Source organism: Daphnia pulicaria, chromosome 8 (assembly GCF_021234035.1).
Source record: "Daphnia pulicaria isolate SC F1-1A chromosome 8, SC_F0-13Bv2, whole genome shotgun sequence".
Lineage (NCBI taxonomy): Eukaryota > Metazoa > Arthropoda > Branchiopoda > Diplostraca > Daphniidae > Daphnia > Daphnia pulicaria.
The window spans coordinates 9233136-9251045 of NC_060920.1; the positions used below are offsets into that span (position 1 = coordinate 9233136).

The 17910-nt window shown below is 46.8% G+C and overlaps 2 protein-coding genes across 5 annotated transcripts in view; both read left to right on the forward strand.

Annotated features, from left to right (window-relative positions):
- LOC124310854 (tyrosine-protein phosphatase 99A-like) overlaps window positions 1-17910 on the forward strand; it is a 691797-nt gene that overhangs the window by 664863 nt on the left and 9024 nt on the right. The gene's annotated exons all lie outside the window — the stretch shown is intronic.
- Window positions 866-16947, forward strand: LOC124310956 (dendritic arbor reduction protein 1-like). Of its 4 annotated transcripts, none has more exons than XM_046775151.1 (2): window positions 866-1014; window positions 13666-16947. In XM_046775151.1, exon 2 carries the CDS (start codon window positions 13899-13901, stop codon window positions 16260-16262), a length of 2364 nt encoding a protein of 787 aa, XP_046631107.1. In that variant the 5' UTR covers window positions 866-1014; window positions 13666-13898; the 3' UTR covers window positions 16263-16947. The 4 variants fall into 4 exon arrangements, with proteins under 4 accessions (XP_046631107.1, XP_046631105.1, XP_046631106.1 ...); XM_046775149.1 differs by lacking the exon at window positions 866-1014 and adding an exon at window positions 8926-9198; XM_046775150.1 differs by lacking the exon at window positions 866-1014 and adding an exon at window positions 11059-11992.

Below are 17910 nucleotides of genomic sequence, written 5' to 3' on the forward strand. Positions count from 1 at the left end.
TCTGCGGGATTCGATTTTTAATATTTCAATCGATATCTTATTATTCATGATTAGAATATTAGTGTCGTCTGCTTTCAAATCAGAGATTTCAAGTTTCGAAGAAAAACGAAAAGTGGTTTCAGACTTTCAGATTGCAAAGGAAACGGAACGATCACTTTATTGGAATTGTTCACGTGGCTGCACGAAAAAAGAACAATAATAATTAACAAAAACAATAATAATTAACAAAAACAATAATAATTAACAAATTTTTCAAAAATGTGGTCGTCGCGTGAAGATTTTTGGTGTCGTGGCTCTCCATGCTCTCTACGCTTTCCACTCCATGCATGCTGTTTGGCGGGTAAAAATAAAACTAAGATTGAAAATAGAATGATTATGGGAGTTTAAATAGAAAAGTTCACCTGTTCCAAAATTGTGAAATGTGAGATCCTGACTATAACATTTTCATGTAAGCCCCCTGCCGAGCATGGCAGTTTGTTTGCACAATGTAACCTTCTCCTTTGTGCAGATTTTAGGCATGAGCCAGTCATCGTAGCTACAAGAACATTTGCAAGTTTTGCTAGTGCTGGTCCTGTCTTCAGCAACAATCTCAGCATCAGCCCTTGGGTAATAATTTTCGTTACTTTTATTAACCTGTGGCCTGGTAGATATTTCAATGAGACCTGAATTATATAAATGCAGTTTATGGAAACCTTCAATTCTTCTATTTATTAAAAATTAAGGTTTACCCACATGTTTCATTTTCAACTTTTCTCTACTTGTTTATGGAAATATTCATCGTAACCCAATTTTCATTTTTTATTTAGAAACAGCATTGGAGAAACTACCGATGTCGTTCGACTTACATCTCTCTTCTTCCCCTTTCTTCAAATCCCTTCTTGTCCTCGTGTACACCCATGTGTGTGTGGGTGTATTCACGAGGACCCCCTTTTTCCTATCCCGCCTGGTGTACATTCAACTCTTCAGCAGCTGGAGCACTTGTGGAATGTCTGGCCGTATTTCTCAGGCTCAAAGGTAGGACAAGCGTCTCTCTACTCTTCCCTTTTTGACTGTTGATTGGTGGCGTTGATTGTAAATCGTCCGTATACGATTGGTACGATTATTCCCGAGCTAGGCGGTTAGAATTGTTTTTTCTCTTGCCGTTTTTGTTTATTCAGTCAGGGTACTATCACCACTTGCCAACTTCTCGTATAGGAAATCGGTTGCAGATCCTAAAAATTCTAAAGGTTAATTCTCCCTGCTGCGCAATAGAGAATGTCATTTCTTTTTGATTGGCTAAGTTAATCAACGGCGATGATCGAGGGAGAGAAAAGGCTAACACAGGACGACGTTTGACACGTAAAATCATTAGGAAATCAAGGGAAAAGCTCACAGTCCGTACTTTGTCTTCAAGTGTTGTACAAGTCGACGATTGCCATGACAATATGACATTATATGAAGCAGTGTTGAGTTGCCAATTGAATGAGCCGCCATGCCAACCGTTGTCTCTGGGCCGAGAAGTTAATTAGACGTCAAGGATCTGATGACGTCGATGTACCAACAACTCTTGGGGGGGGGGGGGGAAGAAGAAGAAGAAGAAAGTGTTTTGAGTGTTGTATAACACACTGGGGCGATCGTGTGTCGGATAACATCGATCGACCGTATAATTAAAGTCTGTTCTACTACTACTACCACCACTACTATATACAACTACATGCATAGTATATTTGCATATCACATGTCTACAATCGCCAAATGTCTATCATTCAAATTCACGCCTCCCTAATAAATACTAGAACAACCGAAAACGTGAGCGATTCGACCCTATCGATCAAAACGGGCGCACAAAAAAAAAACGGCATAAATTATGCGGTAATAACATCAGGGCTGATTTGGCAATGTGTTAAAAACTTTAATCAGCCGAAATGGAAAGAAAAAAAAAATTGGCCAGTCATATAAAAATACGTGGGAATTCAAATTTCCCACGGATGGACAGGGGCATAGACACATTTCCAGGTGCGAGGGCGGTTTATCTTTTTTTTACTTTTGCTTTTGCTTTTATTTGATATTTCACATGTACACACAACCCCATGATCACGGCCGAGTCTATTTGGTTCCCCCTCCAGGGTCCCCGGGAATCCAGCAGGTCATTGATTTCGCACGCTATGAGAAACTCTCCCACATGGGACATTGCGTCACTCGTCTATTCTCTCTGATAGAGAAATGGCACACAATGGCCGATAGGAGGAACATGTAGACGAGGGTGGAATGTGGGAACGTCCGATGATTCCCACACGACGGCGACGCTCGGTGACGGAATTATTTCTCATCCATTCCGTCATTGCTGGATGTGCGGAGTAATGTGTCACTCGGAGGGGGGATGTCCCCCCTCCCTTTTCTTTTTTTATGTTTGATAGAAAAAGAAATTTTGTTTGTTTTGTTGTGAACCCTCCGTGGGATGACTGGACGTCGGTAGGGGTGGCATTCCAACGGGAGATATTTTCCCACCGACGCCCCCCTCTCGGCGTCGGCGTTTCTCTCTATTCAACCGGAGCGATTAGCATTGAGATTTCATTCCCCTCTACTCTCCTCCATTCCGAAGCATCGGCGTCTATTGTATACGAGATCAAGTGATGCAATGAAAGTTTTCAAGGGGTGGACCCCCCTCCCTCCCTTCAACTGAATATAGGGAGGGTTCAACACACAAAGAAGGATCGCCCCTTTTTTGGTCTAGCCGTGTTCATTTGATTTTTCCAATCTCTTTGAGATTTTTTCCACCTCTAGTTATTTTTGTGATTATGTTCCAGTCATCAGTACGCAGTACCTTTGGACTGGCATTGAAATGTCGTGGGAGAGACGGAGGTGTGTGAACCCAGTCAGACTTGTCATTTCATTGCCGCAGGATTTTGGCAGGATCATTTCTCACGATCCTGCAAATTCCCAACGTGACCGTACGCAAGTTGAAGGAATCTATGATTCCATTCAATAAATTATGCAATAAATGGAATATGCCAGGCGCGGTTTCCACCGAGGATTCTTTCTGATGGAGAAGAATTTAAGATGATGAATGAGGAATCGAGTCAAAAGTGCAGGAGCAGAAGCAGTGGGCGGAAAATGGTAGGGGGGGGGGACGAGAGAGAGATCCGTAGATGAGCCACTAGCGGCAGGGGGTCCCTCCCAAAGAAAATAAAACAAAACAAAACACATTTTTTTAGAAAAAGAGCCCAGGAGCCCAGGAGGTTGTAAAATAGGGAGGAGGAGATATTGCTCTCCATCATTGTTCCTTTTCTTCTTCTTCTTCTTCTTTTCGTTTTTTGGGTTAGTTTCGGTATTTCTGGCCTTTATTTTCCGAGCGTGTGTGTCTGTTTAGTGGCGCACACCGTAATATCACGCGCAACTCGGTTTAATCTTATTTGATTTCATTTTCAATCGAATCCTCAACGATGGCGTCTGTTTTATTCGTTCAAATTTGATTTTCTTTTTTTGGCGTCCAGAGATGAGAGAGAAAATGAAATTTTCTGATTTTCGTTTTGCCCCGCGAGAAAAAAAGGAAAAAGCTTTTTTTTTTTTTATTTATGACGAGAATAGAAAAGAAGAAAAAGATAATAAGCAAGGAAAGAATAAAAGACCGGCGGCCATTTTTTCGGGTTGTTGTTGTTCAAATCCCGCGGGCCGCGTGACGACAAGACCTACGCGCGATCGGTTTGAACCCCAAGACCATCAAGCAACAACAGAAGCTGGGTGCTTTGATTTGTCTCGCCACACATTAGCAGCAGCAGGAGGAGGAGGAGGAGGACATTTGATTTTTCTTTTCTTTTTACATTTCGTGTTGGTAGTGACGTAGCCTACATACCTGATGGGGATACATGGCGACACAGGGACGTCGTCCGGGGTAGAAAGTGGGCGACGACAAAACAAAACAAAAAAAATAAAAAGCTTTTTTGTGTGTGTGTAAAAGTTCTTCTCGTATAAGAAGAGATTGATATTCCCGACGTCTATGAAATAGTGCTGGAGGGGGCGTTGGTCGACATCTCCCGGCCGCTGCCGACTGCGGGAATGTAAACGAACGGCCGCTAGACTTTTTCTCTCTCTTTATTTTTTCGGTTAGATGCTGATGGCCTTTCTTTCTTTTTATGCGTGTAGACGTGACACGAACGGGCTCCTAGCTCTTGTCTCCCATCTTTTCCGTTCAAAAAAAAAAAAAGAAAAAGAAAAAAAAAATCTACCTGATGATAAATTTTCCTTTTTAACTTTTTTTTCTTTTTTTAAAAAATATAAAAAAGAAACGAACGCCAGCAGCGGGAGTCTGAGGTTATTAAAGAAAATAATAATCATAATAATCATGATTGCGAGGGGGAGGGATATTAACAAACGCCCGCAACAAGACACACGTAGAAAAATCTAGTTGGACTTTAAGGGACGTACAAGTGGAAGAAGAAGAAGAAAAAAGAGAAAAGACGTGCATGTCCCATTTATGGAGCTACTGCCTTCCTTATATAAAAGAACCACCACCTCCTCCACCTTTTGCTGCTGGATGGAAATGCGAGTCTACCTGCGTGGACTGGGCCGCTAGCCCACGGCTACCGACATACATGCATCAACAGGAGGCGGCTAGACGCCGATGTGCTCCTGGTGAAGCTGCTGCTGCTGTTCACAAGAAGGAGGTGGAGGAGGAATATCAAGGAGATGGGGGGGAATGTTTCGGGCGTTGTGTGTGTTTCTTCTTCTTCTTCAGTTTCTTCTTTTTTCAGGGGCTGGGGGGAGATGGGTGGAGTGGGGTTATGGGGTGGCCCGCCCCCATATATAAGAAGTAGCTCCCGATTTCTGGCTCCTGGCCACACAAGACCCCGCCAGACACGTAACCGAACGAAAGAAGAAGAAGATGAATAAATTTACGGAGAGAAAAAAAGAAAAAAAAGGGAGTAGGTGGAGGAGGGCTGTTGCTTATCTTTTTTCCTGCTGGAGACTTTCTTTTATAATCATTTTTAAAAAAGAAAGAAAGAAAGAAAGAAAGTAATATGTTTTCTTTTTTAAAAGAAGAAAAAAAAAAGCCACTGAGGTGGATGGAATAAAAGGTGGAGAGGCCACAGAGGAGCTGCTGGGCTCTTCTCGACACGCCAACCCAAAAAGAAGTTGAGGAAGCCGCCCGACGTTCATTTTCTTTTCTTTTTTTTTTCCCTGGGAGAGATTGGGGCAATGGCGGGGTCAACTTTTTTTTTTTTTTCCTTTTTTCTTACAAGAACTAAACAAACTTTGCGGTTACCATTTCTTACATCATTTGAAATCAAATCGACTTTTATTGATGCGAAAAAAATTAAACGCGAAATTTTGATTTAAAATTTTTGATGGTCATTTCTTAACCGTCGACTGTTTTTAGTCGAATCATGTTGGCGTGTTGCTACCACGTTTGTGGTAGTCAAATATCGTTGGAAGAACGCGTTCACCTACATCACCTGGGTGATTGGATCCTTGCGTGTTTGTCGAGGATTTTCCTATTTACATGTTTAATTATTCAACCAATAGGGTGGAGGGGGGTATAGGCTCAAGTCAAAGGAGAATTTCTTCCTCTTCTCACACCTCGGTCCGTGGTGTGACCCGACAAACAGAAGCGAACAAACCGCCACCGGGTACCAAGTACATTTTTTGGGAGTTTGTTTTTATAAATTTCGACTACCGGATTGGCGTGAACGACGGGTACGAAAAAATATATAAAAAGAGTTGCACATGTTTAGACGCGTGCAGCCGTCACGTAGGGGGTTAGACGGGACACACAAAGTCCCTACAAATAAACCGGTGGCAACGCGGTGAAAAGAAATAACGAGTCGCAAATTTGGAACGCGAAAGAAAAATATACGAAAACGCTTGAATTTGACTTGCAAATGAGATGGACGGACCTCCCGGCGACAAGTTGACAATCAGTTTCCCCGTGACTACAAAATCAAAGAAAAAAAAAATATAGATTTCGCCAACAACCGCGCGCACTTTTTGTTTTAAATTACCCGCGTCGTCTGTCGAGTTGTAAGTAAGTAGTCCGCACTAAATTAATCACGGCATGCGTCTAATCATTTCGGGCTTGTACATCAGAAGAAGAAGAAGCAACTTGTGTGCGTTTGACGTCAAAGCGCCAACTTTTTGATTTCTCGTGAAGAGGAAGATGACGTCTCTGGCCGTGTTCCGCCTCAGCGACTCCATAATATAATATGCAATACGCCGTTGAAATAATAGACGTGATGATATCAAGGGGATAAAAAGAAAACACAAAATGTCAAGAAAACGGCATACACTAAAGGGGGGGGGGGGTAAAAAAGAAAATCGGGATGAAATGTTAACAAGAGTTTGACGTACGTACGTGTGTGTTTGTTGCATCTCCGCGGGATTCGGTTGGCCCGGGAGATGATCCGAGCGCTTGGCATCACAACGTGCAGAGACGCCCAAAACCTTGTGACATTTAGTATGTCTAGTGTAGAGACGACGCTTTTCTTTTATGATGAGATCCGACGGCGACGACGTCAGCAGAGTCTACACTGAACAGGTTGGAGAAACGGGGGGGGGGGGGAAATAAGGTTTGCCGTTGCCATGGAAAAATCCCGACGCCAGCGATCCACACATTCGTGGAAATCACTCTTGACGTGATTTCTTTTTTCTTTTTTTCATCTTTAATTTTTTCACGCTGAGCGCCGGTCAGATTTGAAAAAAAAACAACAACTCTATAACGGCACATTTATAGAAATGATGAATCAGGTTTTTATTTGATTCGTATTTCGGTTGTTTTTTCGCTGCTAGCCAAATAGAACACGCGCGTAATTACGGGTGGGAATAATAATGACTGGGCGTGAGTCATCAGCTGGAATTTCATTTAGGTAAATGTCGTGAATCCATCATCAGCATCACCACAGGATGGACTCGCATCTCTGCCTGATTCTTTTTTGGCGCGCGTTACAGTTTCCAATTCAGGTTTTCATTTGATGGTGGGGCGATATCAAGCAAACCTCAAAACGAGAATTCTAAGGTGAGACTCGACTCTATAACGTGGCTCGATTTTCACTAAGGAAGAAACAGAGTGACGGCAACAGGTCCTTGTGGACTTTGATTCCGTGTTTTGGCAGCCCGAAAAGATATCCCAAGCTTAAAATAGGTTACACGCGCAATCAGGAAAACGAAAAAAGTCCTAAAAATAAAATGAAATTATCGCATCACTGGCCGCCGTTTGTGTGTGCGTTAGAACGTGCAAACAAACGACAAAAACAGACGAAAGGTTCACTGGAGACAATTGAAAGATTGTAAAGCCCTAGTCAGCGATTGACGTACATTTACATCCCCCAACAAATGTAATCCTACACAAATGGATATTTTTTTGGTCTAAATTTATCAAGCTAGATTATAGACAGCCCGGCGATGATGATTATTATTAGGATTCGCCGTCTCCATCCAATGCGTGCGTATTAGAGATCCTTTTTTCGTTTTTTGATGAGGTTGTGGTCATTGAGTCAGTGAGGACTTTCAACTTGTCTTATCTCTGCCCGTGATCGTCTGTACACAGCAGAGCCAACGGTGTGAAGGATTCGGTAATCGCCGAATGATTGACACTATATAAATTTAGCTCTCGTAATGTCAAATCCTGGATATAAATAACGCAGGACTTTGGATGCTCATGTATTTACTTGAGCCCAAAGATTTAAAAAAAAAAAAAAAAAAAAAAAAAAAAAAATAAGAACCGATGATGTGTGGGAGAGTTGGGGGAGGCTTTTTCGAGTTCCCACACACCACCACCGGTGTGTATAGTCGATCCGCCGTAACAGTAGCGCGGCGGCCGGTGACGGAACGCCAAGCTTTTCATTCCATCTCTTCTCCCCCTCTCTCTCTCTCGCATTTGAACCGTTCACAGCTCCCACACACACACACACATATCTGTAGACAAGAAGAAGAAGAAGCCTATGTGTACATGTTCTCTATTCTCTCCCCCATTTCACCTCGTCCTCCGCCCCCTCTCTCTCTCTCTCTCTCTCTTATTTGATTTCATATCTCTTTTCTTTCTCCCGGGGCTTTGAGCGTTGCGTGAGAAGCTTATTCGACTCGAGGCTCTGCGCTCTTTTTATACACACACACACACACATATCTTTTTTCTTTTTTTTACCTTTGCTCTCCTGTGTGTGTGTATACTATGCATACGTGTTGTGTGGGAGAGTGTGTTTATGTGACTCCTCACCAAAACCCCCAGGTGAAAAACACGTTTTTACCTTTTGTGAAAAAAGAAAAAAAAAATATTTTTTTCTTCTTCTTCTTCTCCAACTCGGAAATTTGAAACGGGTGGGCATTTTGATGAAATTAAATTTTTTCTCCCGATGAAAGTAGATAAATAAATTTTTTGGGGTTTTTCTTTGTGTGCTAGGAAATGAATAAGCTAAGAAGCTTGGCTACTATTTTGTTTAAAAAGGAAATAGGGAGGCTATTTCTCTTTTTATATTTTTTTGAATATGTTGGAAGAAGAAGAAGTTGAGGATGGAAAGAAAACGCAGCGGGAGCAGCAGCAGCAGCCTTAGCCTTCGTGTTGTTTCGGGACGCTGATGTTTTCCTCCCTTTGGGTTGTTGTTGTTGTAGTAGTAGTAGCTTCTTTTTTCAGGAGAAGATGGAACGACCTTTGCATCCTCCCACCTCCCTCCTCCACCCACATGATGCACACACTCCATCCCTATTACCTTTCTTTTTTTTATTTTATTTTACTTCCACAATCACTGGTGAGATGAGAGAGAGAGAGAGAAAAAAAAGAGGGCGGACCCTTCGAGTGGGGGGCTCCTTATACCCAGGCAAGTTGTTGTGCCGGGCCCCGGTCGCCAGCCCGCCCGCCCGCCCCGCCGACGCGTTGGACCCGGGCGGGCGCGATGGTGGCGGCGGCAGCGGTGTGTCCCCTCGAGTCTTATAGGCGGTGGCTACTGGCAGCAACGCAACGGTGCCCTTCAGTCGTACCCGCACTGCCGCGCTAGTCGCACACGCGCATCCATCCATCCATCCATCCATCCATCACTCCCATCCATCATCCTCATATTTTTGACGATTATCATTTGTTTTTTTTTACTCTATCGTCGTCTTCCGTTGTTTCGATTCGACGCTTCAAGTTTTTTGAAATATTTTTTGACGACGTTTCGACAAAGTGTGCTCATCATTTTCTCTCTACCGGTGCTCACCCGTCATTTGATATTATTCAACCCATCGAAATCCGAGGTAAGTCGATTGCATTTCAAATAGGCCCGCCAAAAAATTCGAGCCAAATTGGTGCCGTGATGTTATTGCGACGTGCCGTTGCTGTGACTGAACTTTGGACAAGGGACTTGATACATAACAGTGAGGTTGTGTGTGTGTGTGTGTAGAAATAGGAAGCAGAAGAAGCAAAAGCAGAAGAAGAAGAAGAAGTAGAAAAGAGGGTGGTGGCTGTGTGTCTGTTTGAAGCTTTGGCTGGGAGCTATAGTCTAACTCTTGAGATGAGGCGAAGAGATATGTGGATAGCCCGGCAGCCACCACCACCACCACCACACAGGTACACACACACACACACGCCGTGTGTGTATAAATATCAGCAGCCCAGGAAAGAGAAGAAGAAAGAAGAAAGAGGCGATGGTCCACCTGTTGCTCCTCTTAGACTTAGACGTACGTGCCCTCTAGGGTCTTGTCTCTCTGCCCCTGCCGTCTTGTGGGTTTTGAGAAATTCTTCTTCTTCTTCTGCCTCCTCCTTTTGGGATTTTCTTTTTTTTTTTCCATTTCTCCTCTGGCGACTTGTTGCATCTACTTAATTGAAAAAAAAGCAGATCCCATAAATCGTGGGGTCGCCCAGGTTGGTCAATAAATTTGGTTATTGGCCAGGGCATGTCGATCGTATTCGGGCGGGAATCATTTTTTTGGTTTTTTGGCGTTCGGCGGGGATCCTATTTGGGTCGCCTCTGTACGTCACACACAATTGAAAATGTTGGAAGATGAAATAAGCGACAGGAGCTCATCACCAGCAACAGGAAACAGGAAATTTTTGTTCGTTTTTCCTCTTGCCACCCAACGAAAAATAAAAAGAATTTTGTTTTGTTCGGTTCGTTCCGTTTCGTTCCATCCCGTTCCGCGTTCGTCTTTCTCTGCCCCCTTTTTTTTTCCCTGCTGCTCATCACAAAAGGGGCGACAATCCCGCACGACACGTTACATACGCAACGCTGCAGCCAGCCCAGCTGTGTGTGTGTGTGTTGTTTCGACGAGTGTTTTACACACACACACACACACCCACACCCATTCCGTGTGAGTTCAGCCAGGGAAAAGTTCAAGCTGCAACTCGCCAGTCTGCGTAGGTGGGGCGTATCATCTATCCAACAACAACAACAACAACTACACACTAGATATAGTACTATTTTTCTTTGTGCGGCGTATATGTGCATGTCCGACTCTTGTTTTTTTTTATTAGGCACGTCACGGGGTTTTCATCTAATGCGACTGGACAGGAGGCAATCAGGAGCCTCCCACATTTTTTTTTATTTATTTTTGTTTGTGAAATTTTGGCGCCGAAAATTTGAATTTCGATCGGCGGAGATTTTGACAAGTTCAGGGCGCCTATTTTGAATTCAAGTCGTGATGGTCCTGCGCCCTGGCGGGAGCAGCTAGCCGCACGGCCTTGGCCAAGGCCGCGTTCAACTAGAAGGCGTAGCGTGAAACACTGGGGAGAGTTTGACGGGATTAGGCGGCGGCGGCGGCGGTGCTGGTGCCAATGACCGACATACATCAAGTGCCCAGCTGAACACATTTTGTTTGACTAAGTTTGGCCGAGACAAAGTCAATAAGCCTCTCTGCCGGTATTGCGTAGCGTCCAACCACGACCCCCCCGTGGAAAAATGGTAGACAAATACAGACATGGCCGCTCCCGCTCCCGCCCTGTTCCCGCTCGACTTCTTTGAATAAATAGCCGCGTGCCAACAAGTGCCGCGCGCCAGACGTCACAATTTATTCGTCTGCGTGCATTAGACGACCAACAGATGACGTTATTTTTCTGTCTTAATGGTTGGCCATGGCGCAATTAAATTTCTCTCCCGTTTGATTTCTCCTCTCATCTTTTGCAATGGCGGAGGGGCGGGAGATTGATGGCCGCTAGGCGGGGCGGCCATGTCAGATGTCGATCGAGGCCCCCTTTTTTTTCTTCTCTCTTCTTTAGAAAAAAAAGAAAAGAAAAAAACATTTCGTGAAGGAAAACGGGAATCGGGAGTCGAGGGACGACGACAGCGGGAGCGGAACCAACGCCCTTTGAGGAGCCAACAGCACAGCAGCAGCAGCAGAGAACCTGGTATTGATTCTTGAGCTTGTGCCATTGACGTCATCACTTTTTGCTCTACGCTCCCGCCACCACCCCCCTCCCAACCCCTCTTACGGTTCTTTTCCACCTCTCGGGCCAAAAAAAAAAAAAAAGAAGTGGAGGGGGGGGGGCGGGATAGAGAAAACCGTTGGTATATAACACGGAAAAACAGCCAAATAAGAAAAAAAGAAGAAGAAAAAAAGTAGGAGTTTGAGAGATTGGACGTGGAAAGGTTGGAAAGGGGGGGGGGGGGGGGTTGGCGATGCTGCATGGCGTCGGCGTCGTGATGAAGGTGCTCCCCCCCCCCCCCTACCGCCACTCCCGTCCGTCCGTCCGTCTATAGCCTTCGGTGTAGTCGCCGTATTTCCAGGCAGGTGCCATCGGGACGTCGTTGAGTGCGCTTCGGCGTTTCCAGTGACTCCCGCACACACTCGATCTCCTTGGGTCTTATTTTCGATCGTGAGCGAATCAAACGATTTTGTCGTGTTGTTTTGTGTGTGTTTGTGTGTATGTGCGGACCAGTCAGACACTATCCACTCCCCACCACCACCGCACACAACATTGTCGTTTGAGTGTTGCGGTTGTTGTTGTTGTTGGTGATTCAACCCCCATTTGCGATTTGCCATCAAAGAGTTGTACAATCACGGGCTGTGGGGTTGGCAGCTCCTCGGGACGGTGCACTGAAATGTCAGCCAGGATGTAAGTTTTCGACTTGTCACTTGATTCTTTTCAATTTTTTCAATTGGGAGAGATTTTGATGGCGGAAAAAAAAGAGTCGTCCTCTTGACACGTTGGTGGCCCATTTTGACACCTGGCCATTGCGTCACGCCCTGGTGGTGGGAGGGGCCTTTTTTCTTGATAGACACGGCAAAGATGGATGATTGACCGCATCGCGGTCTCACATTCACGACGCCCTGCTAACGACACTATGTGTGTCCGTCGTCAAAGAAAATTCGATCCCGAATTTGATGATGGGGAAAAAGAAGAAGAAGGAAAAGTAACGCGGGAGGACGCGTGTCCTTGATCTTCAAGAATGTTGTGTGTCTATTTCTTTTTTCGTGAGTTTCTCCCTCACGTTCGGCTTCACCCGTTAGTGTGTTGCTGCTGACGCAGATCACAGTCTTCTTCATCCCCTCTATCATTTGCTTCTTCTTCTTCTTCTTCTTCTTTGAGATAAGAAAAAAATAAAAAAATAGTCTCTGCGTGATGAGCCTTCTACTTTTTTTTCTTCTTCTTTCTTCCATCGACTGGATGGGACATTTTCCCTCCGTTCGGGAAAAAAAGGAAAAACTCTTACTGGCTCCTGGCTCCCTCTTTATTTATTATTTGTAAGCTATACACAAGAAGGCAGAGTGAGTGAGTGAGTGAGAGCAAACTTTTTTTTTTTCTTTTCCTTCACATATTTAGAGTCTGCCATCCGGTGAAATATGTAGAAGACGCCGAGATAGATGGACTAGTAGTAGTAAACCGAGAGGCCTATACGCTTTATATATATATATATATATGTACGCCTGGAAATCAATACTGGTGTATGGCAATCAATAGCGGGAGAGAGACTCCCGCCCGAAACATACGTGTGCAGACTATGTGTACACCTTTTTATTTAAGACTTTTTTATTTTATTTTATTTTATTTTTCCCTTTTTTTTATTGCGTTTATTTTTCCTTTTTCTTTTTGAAAATGATTTTTCTTTCTGCTAGCGACTGCGTTTGTCGCTTTGGTGCAATCGTGTGGCAACGCCGCACCAACTTTTTTTCGTTTGGCACAACTTGACAGTTCGAATTCGTCGGCTTCTTCTTCCGGCGACTGTCACCGCGTGATTTTTAATAAGGAATTGACTCACGGAAATCATGTGCCTCTCTAGACGGCCGAGAGACCAAAGGCTTTGCCTGCGGGAATTAGACCAACGTAATCAGGTTAGATTCATCCAGCCCTAGTTAATGAGTTGGGCTAAGTATCCAGCCACAGCAGACTTAACTTATTCACTGAGCAGTAGTGGAAGAAGATCGAAGAAACTATACTAGTGTGTGTCTATGTGTGCGTCGACTGTACATGTTTAGACGGGAAATTAAGACGTCGAGCAGTTTTCTCTTTTCCGTTTTGCCACGGTCTCGTTGAATTCGCCTTGTCCATCACACACACACACACACTGTGTATGTCTGTGTGTGGGTGTGTGTGTCTGCGTACTGGTTACTGTCCACTCACACAAGAGCTCATTATTTGTAGCTAATGTGGCAAACAGACAAGTGAAGGGGGGATGAACAGTGACATGAAGCGTGGAGAGAGAGAGAGAGAGAGGCGGAAAGATCCCTGTTGAGAATCCAATGTCACTCATGTCTTCACTTTTTCTTTTTCTCTCCCCGATATTGCAGGAAGACTCTTGGTGGGCCAACCAGTGGTCTCCCTGGATGCTGCAGGACTGCTGCTGCTGCTGCTGTCTCAAACACAAAGTGGCCCAGTGCAGTTGGATTGGTTCGCCCAGTTGCCCAGCATCATCATCGCCCGTCCACCCGAGTTGTGAGTTGTAGTGTCACGGCCACGTTGGTGCTGGCCGTCGTCGGAGTAGCCGTTAGGTCTTGTCCAGCCACCAGAATCCCAAACAAGAATGATCTCGACCACGTCAGTCGTTGGGCCAGCAAGGTCGACGACGCAGCGCAAACGCCAACGATTGGATCAGCTGGTCGGCAGAATCGCCCACTTGGTCGGCAGTGCTCCCATTGGTAGGATCACTAATAGCGCTCATTCCAGTGTCGGTTGTGGCGGTCCCGTCGCCAGGAACAAGAACCGCAACAACAACAACATCCGCAGTAGTAGTAATCATAGTAGTCTCCGCAACAACAACAAAAACAACAACAACAACAACAATAGTGAGCCGGAGATAATCGAAGGCATCGATCAACGCGGACGCATTTGCGTCAGTCTCTCCGAGGAAGAAGAAGAGGAAGAAGAAGAATACGAAGAAGAAGAAGAAGAGGAGGAAGAAGAAGAAGAAGAAGAACCCGTGTCGGTCAGCATGGAGTCGTCGGTTGGAAGTGGCGAGTCTCCGTCGCCGCAGCAACAACAGACTTTGATGTCCATGTCTCGATTGCGGATGCGGGGCAATTTGCGACACATCCAGCACGTCCACCACCTGCATCCGCACCAGCACAGTGGCGGCCAAGTGTTCAGTTTCGACCACGTCATGCCGGCCGTCGTGGCAGCGGCCGTCTGCTCGGCCCAGCGCAGCGCCAGCATGACGCAGAGCGACGAGGAAGGCGAGGAGGAAGTGTTCAGTCCCGGATTGGGTCTCACCTCGTCCTACTCTGACCGGCTGAGTCAACTCAGCCCGTGCAGTCAGGGCAGTGCCACCTTCGTCGACTCGCCCAGCGGCATTTCCTTCAGTCCGCTGAGCTTCGCCGCCGAACCGCCGGCCAACGACCAGACGGACCCGTCGGCCACCGCGTTCACTCGCAGCCGATCGCTCACCGTGCCGGACGCGGCCACGCCCCTCAACTTGTCCACCAGCGGAGGAGTCAAGGAGAGAGGAGTCGCTCATTATCATCATCCGCACCAGCACCACCAGCACCACCATCATCATCTTCATCAGGCCATCACTCCGCCTCACGCCTCCAGCTCGCCGTTTCATCATTACATCAGCAGCCTGACGGGGCAGCCCATGCGCCCGGCAGCTCCCGTCTCTGGCGGCTCCCTCCTCCTCGACGTGGTGGAGCCGTCGAACCGCAGACGGGCCAGGTCCGACTCGGATTTGTGCAGTGATTCCGTTTCGGAGCGACTGATGTCCGGCGGTCAAGTCGAATCCTCGTCGAATCACCAGGCGACAACAACGACGACAACACCTCTGGCCGCTCCGGCCTCCTGGGTCCTGACGCCGGCCATGTCCGCCGCGGCGTCCCAGTCGCTCAACGGCAGCAGCGGCAGCAGCAGCAGCGGTGGTGGCAGTGCTGGTCACGGCCACCACCAGCGGCTGAGCCGACTGGAACACTTGCGGCCGCCGCCGCTGATGGTGTCGCTCAAGCGCAACTCGTCCGACTCGACCGACAGCTGGTCGCCGCTCTTTGGCCAGCAAGAGTCTCCCGTCGACCTGTCTGTCCGCTCTGGCAGCAGCGTCAGCTCCGACAGCCCCAACCAGACCAACAGCACCAACACGAGCACGGCCTCTGTGTCGTCGTCCGAGTTGTTGTCGGCCTTCTCCTCTCCGCTGTGCGGCGGACTGGAGACGCCGCCTCCGTCGCATCCGTCGCATCTGACGGCGACGTCTTCGCGTGTGGGCAAATCGCGCGGGTCGCGACTCAAAGCTCTGACGCGCAGCCTGTCGCTGTCGCAGTACCTCTCGGCCGTCGAATATTCCTCCTCGTCCGTCGACTTGTCGGCCGACAGCGAGGCCATTTCGCCCATCTCCATGGCCGCTCCGCTTTTGCTTCCTGGCGGCCCCCATCCGGCCGCCTTCGGCTGTGAGATTTGCGGCCAGATTTTCGACCAGCACGACCGGCTGGTCAAACATTTGACGTCGCGGCACAAGTTGCCCGTCCAACTGCAAAGGACTTCAGCCCTGCTCAACGGTGGCACCACCAGTGGCGCCACGACCCCAACCATTTCATCGTCGGCTGCTGCTGCAGCAGCAGCAGCTGGACCCGTCTCCTCGGCCGATTCCGGCGTGGTCGTCAAGGGCTACCAGTGCGAAGTGTGTCAGCGGCCGTTTGCCCGCAGCGACATGTTGACTCGCCACATGCGGCTGCACACGGGTCTCAAGCCGTACACTTGCCGCATCTGCGGCCAGGTGTTTTCACGCTCCGATCACCTCAGCACCCACCAGCGGACGCACACGGGCGAGAAGCCCTACCGCTGCCCGCAGTGCTCCTACGCCGCCTGCCGACGCGACATGATCACCAGGCACCTCAGGACGCACACCCGCAGCGAAGACTTGGACCTGGGCCATGTCTCCGATCCACGGTGCAAAGATTCCGGATAAAAAAGAAAAATTCCGGAATGACATCCCCCCCCCCACCCGTTTTTAATAATCTGTCATTGATTGGGTGTTTTTTTTTTTCTATTATTTGTGTGTGTCTTTGCTACACATCTCGTTTGTTCTACTCGTTTCTTTTTGGCCCCTCCCACCAATAGGGAGGGTGGATCCGGAATGGATTGCGGATGGCTGAATTCCAATTCACATTGCGGTTGTGTGTCTAAACAAAGGCAAGAAAGATGGCGATGATGTTGTTGTTCCGTGAAAAAGATTTCATATTTGGTTTTCCTATTCTCTTCCGAATGGAGGATTGAATAGAAAAGCGCATTCATCCGCAATTTCTTGCGGTGGAGCTTCCGTTTTCTCCATCGACAACAGCAACCAACTCTCCCAATTTGCTCCATTCCAATTCGTTGACTCGATGACCTGAGTATCTCTCTCTCTCTCTCTCTCTCTCTCTGGGTGTGTGTGTGTGTGTGTAACTGTCTTTCCATTTATAACCTCCGCTGTTGTTGCTCTCACCATCCGCTGGCCGTGTCTTATTATGTCGCCATTTCGATTATTTGACCTTCTTTCCTCGTTTCCACTCCGCACAGACTCACGCAGTGAGTACACACACACACACACCACACGTATTTTGATTTTCCACCTCTAATTAGCGAGTTGGATGTATTGAAAAAAAAAAAGAAAAGACAAAAAAGAGTCCCATCGACTGATTGTATCATGCCGTGTATAAATTACCTGAGACTGTGTTCAAAAATTGTCACCACAGAGCCGACGACAACAACCATTTCTCCACCTCCTCCTCAACCCGTTTCTTTTTGGTTTTGTTGTCCTCCCAGCGTGTGTGCTGGTTGCGCGGGTCTGTGGACAAGTCGTGTCGTGATTACCCACATTATCTCTCTCTCTCTGTCTCTCTCTCGTGTTCGTGCTCGCGCGAGCGAGATTGAGCTCACTGGCCGTCATTATGGAGCGACGACGACGTCTTGCTGCGCTTCTTTCCTCTCCCGACCCCACCCAATTTGAGACGAAGAATTATTGAGGTTAAAGCGACAAGGAGAAGAACAAACAATTGTGTGCTGCAGTTGCGCACTGTGGGCTTTTTTGGATTATTTCATTTTCTTTCTTTTTTTTTTGTTGTTTAACACCGAACGGACCTCACAGATCAGATCCGATTGTCAGCAGATTCGGGATCGTCGGTTACCCCCCCCCATTTTTTCCTTCATTCTGAACTCGCTCACCCCCTACAAACTTTAATCACCGTTTGATTCACCCCCCATCTTTTATTTTCTCTCTCTCTCTAAATAGATATACAGAAGATTTATATATTATATTATCGATTCTATTACGTCGAAACAAAAGCCAATCATTTGTCTTTTGTTTTCCATGGCGTGTGTGTGTGTTTCAGATTCCAGAAGCTCAGTACAAGAATTGTATATACATGTTCGCACAGACACAACAAACACAATGTAGTTTTTCTTTGACGTTTGATTTCGATCCAACCACTTTATTATTATGTCTCTCTCTCTCTCTCTCTCTGGCTCATCGATTTTGTCCTTAATTGTGAATAACTTGTTTTGAAATCATCTCTTTAGCTTCCCGTATCATGTTGTTTCACTACCCGCCGATCCTTCCCCTCCGCCATTCGAATGGA